The sequence below is a fragment of the Acipenser ruthenus genome, chromosome 19 (genome assembly GCF_902713425.1).
Source record: "Acipenser ruthenus chromosome 19, fAciRut3.2 maternal haplotype, whole genome shotgun sequence".
In the NCBI taxonomy this organism is placed as follows: Eukaryota; Metazoa; Chordata; class Actinopteri; order Acipenseriformes; family Acipenseridae; genus Acipenser; species Acipenser ruthenus.
The window spans coordinates 24576839-24585814 of record NC_081207.1 but is presented as its reverse complement, the minus strand read 5'-3'; the positions used below and the strand labels follow the sequence as shown (position 1 = coordinate 24585814).

Here is an 8976-nt window from a genome sequence, read left to right as displayed (position 1 = left end):
GGCTGCGACACTTGCTTTTTTGCTAAGCCTTTATAAAATAACTAAATGCAAAAAATACAAAAAACAAAAAACAAACATTTATTTGGGGGTAAGATGTAAAACAAACCAGTCAGAAAGCTTGTTCATTAAAATATGGTGCATATTGTTGAAGAGGGAATGGGTTTATATAGTTATACCAAGAGTTAGTGGACAGAATGGGAAATGTAAGGGTACTCCTGTGTCCAGACTTTTAAACAATTGTATAGCTCTGTACTAAGAGATTCCATTTGGAGTGATTATGATGGTCAATGTGAAATACTGAATCAAATCTCACAATTCTCCAAAATTATCTTTTATATTCTGTGGGAATATTTACTTTGTCATCAATATTTTGGGAGATGAAATCCACAGCATAGTTTTCTTTAATTTCAATACATTTTTTGATACAATGGTCTGTCCAATATATATATATATATATATATATATATATATAAATACTATCAATCTGAAAAGGCTCCAGCACCTACCTTCCCATCACATTTTGTACAGATTAATCATGTTTTACGTTTGTTACACAATTTCAACAGTAGAGGGTTAATGATACAGAGAGAAAAAAAAGAAATGACAGGACACACGTAAGGCTCAGCAGAGACTGAAATGGTTTAATTTTCAGTATAAAATTTAGCATAGTCACAGCATTTGAATATGTAATACAGTTTACACAACGTGGCCATTGATTTTCAAAGATGTACAATGTAACTGTGTACAACAAATGGACGCAAAACACAAGAATATAAAGACCATGCAAGTAGGGCAAACAACATGATGCAATTTCACTGTTTGCACCTATTTTGGGTTGTACCACTGCTGCATAGGGAGCCAGAAGTAAGTTTAGAGATCCCTTGACTTATTGAAAGTACTTTTTTTTCTTACTCTATTCAAAAAAGAAACACATATATATGTGCGTAACAGATGCATCTGAGTAATTGTTTTATTTTACCCATTTCTTTTCATTAATGACAAATTATTAATGATTTGCCTATAAAAATATAAGCAAATCAACACATGAATAAGAGAAAAAAAACTCCAGGAGGTATGATAATGTTTATATAATTTAAAATTAGACTCCAGTTTCTTTTAGAAAAATTCTATTTTTACAGGTATGGCCTTCATTGCATGATCAGTTTTGTTGTGCTTTGGTTTTAAAATGAAAACTGCATTTAGTAAGTATGTACAGGTCACAGATCTACATATACCAACAACAACAAAAAACAGCCCTGATATAATATTTCCATCCTATGCAATTGCATGTTACAACAGTGTACACTGATGAAACAGAGCACAAAATAAAGATGTGGCTAAAAACAAAAATACCAAATTGTTAGTACATCTATGGAAATGACCTGTATATAAAAATACCATTGTTTACAAATACCATATTTCTAAAGAGTGCTTGCACATTGTAAGTACTGTAATGGGGGAGGAGAATACACTGATAGACAGCTCCCCTACAATCCCAAAATCGCTGCTCCAGGTAGGATGTGGTGAGCAGAAGACTATGCCAGTGAGGAATGTTTCAATGGAGTTGTCCTGGGAGTAAACTTGCAAATGACTATAGTGTGAAATATAGGTGGGAGCCCCCATCCCACATATATTCCCTGCTGTGAGTGATATGAAGGGTCTTCTGTCCAAGATGTCAAGGCCTCTAGATAGGCAGAGTTGGATGAGAAGACATGAGGGAGCTCAAGAGGACTTTCTGTCCAAGGTGTAATAATGGTACATCAGGCCCATAACAACAGCAGCAAGAGCTGGGATGAGCCAGTTTGTCCACATACTGAAGGAAAGAAGAAAACAATGCATTTAAAATCTGTGTGAATGATAATTGCCTTTGAGTATAAAAATATGCATTATTATATAGGCTTATCCACCACAGAACCCTTCTTAAATCAAATGCAAATGTTGTGGTTACCTGGACTGGCTTGAGGATGTTGTGATTAAGACACCCTACGAAGAGAAGAAAGGGGGGTTAAATGAGACACAGACAAAACGTGCACTTTAAACATTAGAGCACAATGCAAAAGAAAATTGAACGGTTTCATCAGGGTCAAAAAGTAGGACTTTGCAGATTAATCAGATCCGACTTTTGCTTCTTGATGAAAGGGAAATAGATCTGCAAATATAATACTGTGTATTGTCACTGAGTGTCTCCACATGCAGGCCAAGAACCCATATGAAATGTACTTTTATCAGTTCATTTTTTATTCAAAAGACCACTATAGCCTCTTCTGGCTCACTGTGCAGATACATAAATAAATAAAATATAATTAAACAAGATGGGTCTTACCTTTGAGCTATCCTTCTTCCGATCATCCTACAAGAAATAAATAAATTGTCATACTTTTTATCTTATTTAATACAACTGTAAATACATATGTGACCATTTTAATGTTATCAATAAAAAAAAAATGTGCACCAAGTACGATGTAGAAGATTGCACTTCTTGTCTAACACTGTCAGGGTACACACATGAAACAAAAATATGTAGACTCAAGACTGTACCGGATGTAATTCTCCAATGAAATATTGTTTCAGCATCTCTCTGGCGTCGGTGGAGTGGCCAACATCTTCAAAGTTTTCCGTTGCATCGGCCGCAGCCTGTTCCATCAATACCTCCTCCCCTCCCGGGTGCTGCAGTGGCACAGACAGGCAGACCAAATTACTCGAGGAAATAGGGTTTAAATCGTTTTACTAACACTTTGTTATGCCTGCCTGACGCAACTCAAATATATAATCATATAATTGATACTAACCCATGAATTAATGTATCAGACAATCCTAGGTGTTATAAAACGTGTTACGCTGACTGATGTTACGCAACAGTTGCCTCCTCCAACTTCCTTGGCTTTGCACGCTATGCTACGACCTTTCACAGACTGCACGTTGACACGCCAAACTCTTGACTCCAGGCTTACTACAGGCAGTTTAGTCATGAATGCTGATGTGTTCACTTTTTTGCATGGCATGCCACCATGATTACGTGCACTCGCATACTTTCATCGGCTATAGTATAAATGAATGGTTTGCAATAGCTGTTTTCTTCTGCCATACATAAGGTTACCTGGGCAACAGGGTTGTCTGGTATCGGGCAGCGGTGTGCGGTTAATCTTGTTTTAACCAGGCAATAACACGGTTCTTCAATAAATAGCCCCCTTCATTATTCAAATAGTTTTCAATATAATGTTACGGTCTTGTCTATACCTACATGCTGCAGGCACTGAGATCGAGAGTCTATCTTTAAAATCAACTACTACATAACACCAATCAAAACATGAACCTCGAAAAAAAAACCTTGATCAGAGTGCAGTAATGAATCAGTGCTGTACCCAGTCTTCCTTTTTTATTCAACCAGCTGCCCTAGCAACATAGCCGACTAAAGCCCCGTCATTTTAGGACCAGCAAATAAATTATTCCAGGCTTCTTTCCTAAACCCCGAGCTAAGAAACAAGGTCTAAATCGGGTTTACCTCCTCCAGAAACTTGGTGATATCGTATACTTTTTCGTGGATTATGAGCCAGACATCTTTGCTCGAACTGTGTTGTTTTATTTCCTCTAGTGTGTAATATTTAACCGCAGACTCCGAGTTTATCATCTCAGTATTGTTTTCTTCTCCCATTGTTTTTTCAATGAGAAGTTATATGTACAGATAATAAAATATTCTATTTTCTAAAACAGCTGTTTAACTCCACACACCAGCTTTCCGTTTCTATAAAGCAAGCACGTTTCTTTGATTTCGCCACCCGTCCTTCTTATCATTCTATCATCTGACTTATCGTCCAATAAACTTCCTGGATTGTAGCCAATCACAATACAGTTGGTGTGGATGCCAGCCAATAGAAACCTTAATGTTCCAGTAACAATGAACGCCTTACGCAGACAGGCAACATTATTGACCAATTAAAACAGTGTACACGACAGCAACCTACATTCAGTGTCGAATATAGGTGGTTTGTGCTCGAGGGAGAAATCATAGTAACTTTAGCATTTGAAATATTGAATTACCGTGCATAGTATATGGATGACATACTAATTATAAAAACAGTCCCATATGGCATTACTGGTGGAAACACAACAAAAAAAGCACAAATACACCCGTAGCATTCCTAGCCCCAGACCCAATACTACGCCTTGCTGAATAGGAGAAAGCAATATTGTTAAATTGTAGCATTTACCTTGTTTATATGCTATTTTATTTAGGTTTTATTTATTTATTTATTTTACTGTGCTGTGCATGCCTCTGATATGTTTTACTGTAGTAAACTTTCGTAAGGGATCACCTGAATTAAAGCGCTTGCAGATTGAGAAGCGGAAAAGCATTCAAACAGCAGCATTCTCATGGGGTACGATTTTCAGAACAGGATGAAAAGTAGCTAAAGCTAAGTATATGTGATGATTTTGCAAAGACATTTTTGTACCAAATATCTGTCATTAGAATTGTGCAGTTTCCTGTGATTGTCATATTGTGTTGTACCCAGCAGGTGGCAATAGGCGACAAACCTGAATTGCAGATATTTAAATGTAGTTGTTGTGTTTACGCATTTTAGTTTCCTCGTATAAACAACATTGTATCTTCAATGCTAACTCTTGTGATTGCAGCAGACGTCCACCAGAGTGCACACTTGTACAACATGTATTATCGCTGTTATGTTGAAATATACTGACACTATTCGTGTTTACTGTTTTGCACAATGAATTGCCTTTCAGGTTAAGCAGTTTGTTTCTGCCACACAGCTGTAAATTCACTTCCCGTGTTACACTTATTAGGGTCCCACCTGAGCCATACACACTGTCCGTAGGAAACTTTGTGAATCCTTGATGGTTTAGAGACCACTGAGATAAAAGCTGGTGATTACATAACTGCCCAACCACAATATGCAACAGTTATGACCTATTGTTGTATTCAGTCTTGAAGCACCTTAAGCTTGTTCCGATATTAATAAACTATAGTGTTTTCCATGTTTTAATGTATTCGTATACAATTCATTAAGTCGTATTGAAAGTGGATCGAGCGTTTCTTCACAAGCCGCTTTTGCTTCGATTATTTAGATACATCAGCATATGTTTTTAAACATCGCATTTATACATCTTTCCTGTGCTGAGCGAAGAATTCAATTAGGACGAGCTTTCTGTGACGCACTGACAGGGTTGTAATCTGCTCTAGTCTTCACTATGCATGGCGACCCCATGTCAGAATTAGATAAAGTTACTTTTGTGTGTGCGTGCGTGTGTGTGTGTCCTGGGCACATACATCGAATTAGCAAGGTACCGGTAATTGTTCTTTTGCCTCTCTGGCAGCAAATCATTTAATGCTCTCTTAAAGATTAACATAAATTAAGGGCAATATAACCACATAAATGCCAACAGTCCCTATGTCTGTCGGGACAGTCCCGATTTCCTAGCAAATGTCCCGCGTCCCGATGCATAGGAAGACAGTCCCCAGGAGATGTTATATTTCAGTAGAGGCTTTGTTGTCACACAGTGTAACTTAATTCTCAATGAACTGTGGCATATATTTGGCTTCAGTCACAAGTTAAATTAATTTGGGGTCTCAACTTAGTCCTTAGTCAATGGCTTGTCAATATCATAAAACCAAACTTTTAGTACATAGATTGTTGATTATTAATTTGATTGTACCTCAATAAAACCACCCCACAATTCAGCATGGTTTTCCACAATTGAAACGTTACTGAAGATTACTTCTCTGAATACCTTTGTTTTTTCCAATTGCTTTGTGTCTGTGTGTGTTTGTGCACCTGATTCAATGCCCTGTTCACAGTAGGATATTATGTAAATTGGACCCTTCAGGCATTGGCTGCTGAGGGAGTGATATTCACAAAAAATTGAAAATTGAAAAGAGCAGGAATATTGCATTCTGTTTCCTCTGGCTGAGCTCACACACTCAAGTTTAAATATAATGTGGCTGCATACTACACCAGATTTAAAGTTAACAATAATGTTCATTAATACCTCCAAAATCTATAGCTGTATTCCTCCCAAAATGCTGACAACATGCGGCACCCTAACCCTAACCCTAACCCCGACTTTCATAATTCATACTCCCCCAAGTGTGCCAGAGCATCAGCCACTTTATCCAGCCTATAAATCTGAATTATTTCTGACCTGTAAGACTGCAGACTTGGTGATTCCAGTCAAGATCCAGTTACTTTTGTTATAAGAAAGTATGACATTTGAAATGTAATCAGCAATCCCAACAACAACGAAAATTCAGTATTTGCTGTTTTATATAAAATATGTTTATTATTCCATGTATTATCTTTTTAACCCTTTCTCCCACATGAATAATTTGACTAAGAAACTACTTGATATCACCAGCGATGGATCTGTCGCTTTGTCAGTGGTTGTACCCTGATAACCCATCCGGGGAGTAATAATCTTCATTTCAAACAGTGGAGCCCTATTGCTGTAAAATGAGGCTTTCCTTAGTCTAACTGCTAGCTCTCAATCCCAGTGGCCCTCCCCAGTCATTGCACTATTCATGAACTGCCCTGCCTAACACTAATGACTCTGATGGACAAGATTCCTACCCAATCAATACCCGCATTGCCCACACTTACCCCACATGCTCAGCCTAGTGACAGTAGATCAACCCAGTAACAGGGGACACATTTAGCAAGGGAACCCTGAAAAATGTGACAGTGTGTTCCCAGGCTGGTCCCTCGGTAAAAAGCCACGCTGCCCATAAGCTGACTGTAGATACTATATGCACAGTACACCCTGACACATTAAGAATTCTACACAGCCAGATTTGGGTTTTGCCTTTATAACCATACAGCCATAGTAGAAGAATCTGAGGCAAACCCATTATGTTTTCTGTTTATCCTATTAAACAGAAATAAAAATTAAAAAAATTAAAACAGAGCTCTATATTTTCTGATTTTATTTTATTGAAATGGATTTTATACGGTTTAGTTTCTATACATGAAATATATATGCAACATGCTGATTTGTTTTTTAAACATAAATCCCAGCAAAAATATTATATTTAAAATTTAATCCGAAGTTCAGCGTAAGATTCCCTGTTGTAAAAGTCACTCTGATATTCTTTTAAATAGTCAGTTTCAATACACAGTACCTGTGGGTCTGATTTGTCTGTGTGCCTAAGCACAAGGGAGATGGATATTGAAAGAATTGAATGTTAAGAGAGAATCTCATTAGATTGAGGCGATGAAATAACATTGGCCATGCTAATCATTTCACATCCAGAATGTTTCAAAGGTTGTTTTCCTAGAAATAAAGATGTGAGGGGCATAATTACAGCCTTTCTTCTACAAAGCAGCTACTGATTAAAACCAAGCCAGAGCTCTGGGGGCTTATCTAAATGAAATAACAAGCAGAAACACAGTTACGTGGCTGCTGTTGATTTGGAACTGAAAACTGTTCCCAACACTTTGAGAATAATCAACTTATTCCACATTTTCATCTGGCAGATAAAACCAGCCTGTAAAACTCAAACTGATCTAATTCCAATATGAAACTGGGGCCACAGTCTGCAATCTATAATGCAATCTTTAACCTGACATTATACAAAGTCAATGATCGCATGTATTTATCACGCTTTCGTATAATTGCTATTTATAAAATAATTTGCAAACCTCCAATATTTCCCCGACAGTATAAAATATTCACAGCCTTCCTGTTCAGCCTAATCATTTTCTGCAGTCAGGGATTTGCACGTCCTTCGCAGTGTATGCTCATATCAGCACGAGAGGTAAATATCCAGTTCTTCCAGCCTGCAATCCTAACTAGGGCCGACAGGGTACCAATTGAAATCAATGAAATGGAAACGATCTAGTCTGAATTCACATCACTTTCAAGTGAATCCCAGTTGCAGCTGGAAACTTTCTATGCACATAGCAGGTTGGGTGCCACTTTGGGCTGAAAGTGTACAAATATATTACATCAGGTTTTTATTAACCTTACAGAAAACAATATATTGGAATATATTGAAAGTTGTATGACAAGTGGAACATAGCTGCCCTTTACTTTCATTAGGACACGTCACAAAGTCTCCCATTCGCAGCACAACCTGCCATTGAATGAGAGGAAGCAGCACAGCCGTATAAAAACCTCAAAAGAAAAGTCATGGAATTTCAAAAAGATCTGAAGCAGCTAAAACCAGCTCTAGGCATATTTGGGTTGAATACGCCCCCCCCCCCCCCCCCCCACATAAAGGTAATATAAAGATAATATAAAGGGCAGCAGTGTGGAGTAGTGGTTAGGGCTCTGGACTCCAGACCGGAGGGTCATGGGTTCAATCCCCAGTGGGGGACACTACTGTTGTACCCTTGAGCAAGGTACTTTACCTAAAATTGCTCCAGTAAAAACCCAACTGTATAAATGGGTAATTGTATGTAAAAAATAATGTGTAAAAAAATAATGTGATATCTTGTAACAATTGTAAGTCGCCCTGGATAAGGGCGTCTGCTAAGAAATAAATAATAATAATAAATAATAATAAAAGTTAACATTGCCAAGTCTTTATGAGTAGCACAGCAGTTGTATAACAGTAGTAACCTGCAGGTACCTTCCTTTTTAGGAAGAGCTTGCAGTTCCACCAATGTGTTTGTCATCAGAGCCAGCAGGGCTAGAAAGGAAATGATCCTCCTGAGCCGTGATATTTTGTTAGTTCTATTTCCAGTCCCAGCCAACCTTTTCCTCAGCCTCCGCAGTTAAATTATGTAACTGTACTAAGCCAACATTATTATGCTCTTGAGCTGCCCAATTTCATAGTTAAATGGACACTTCAGGCAAGCCTATCCCCAACATGGAAGAGTGTGTTACTATTTCCTTAGCACCAATCTGTATCACTCCTGCTGAAATGAAAAGCCCTCTCTCACGTACATTTTATTAACCATTTTAAAAATACAATACATACAATCATCTATCTATCTATCTATCTATCTATCTATCTATCTATCT

At 37.6% G+C, this 8976-nt stretch overlaps 1 protein-coding gene across 1 annotated transcript; it reads right to left on the bottom strand.

Moving 5' to 3' along the window:
• Positions 1-620: 620 nt before the first annotated feature.
• LOC117424376 (cytochrome b5-like) lies at positions 621-3812 on the bottom strand. The gene is made up of 5 exons (XM_034040643.3): positions 3503-3812; positions 2539-2667; positions 2324-2350; positions 1949-1983; positions 621-1813 (listed from the first exon to the last, which is right to left on the bottom strand). Exons 1-5 carry the CDS (start codon positions 3650-3652, stop codon positions 1723-1725), a joined length of 432 nt encoding a protein of 143 aa, XP_033896534.2. The 5' UTR covers positions 3653-3812; the 3' UTR covers positions 621-1722.
• Positions 3813-8976: the final 5164 nt, after the last annotated feature.

What these genes read in the sequence shown, in the direction of transcription:
- LOC117424376 (XM_034040643.3), bottom strand. Translation starts at nt 3,652, where the DNA reads ATGGGAGAAGAAAACAATACTGAGATGATAAACTCGGAGTCTGCGGTT. An exon ending in GGAAGAAGGATAGCTCAAAG is followed by an intron (nt 1,984 to 2,323) that starts GTAAGACCCATC and finishes TTCTCTTCGTAG; the next exon opens with GGTGTCTTAATCACAACATC. An exon ending in ACATCCTCAAGCCAGTCCAG is followed by an intron (nt 1,814 to 1,948) that starts GTAACCACAACA and finishes TCTTTCCTTCAG; the next exon opens with TATGTGGACAAACTGGCTCA.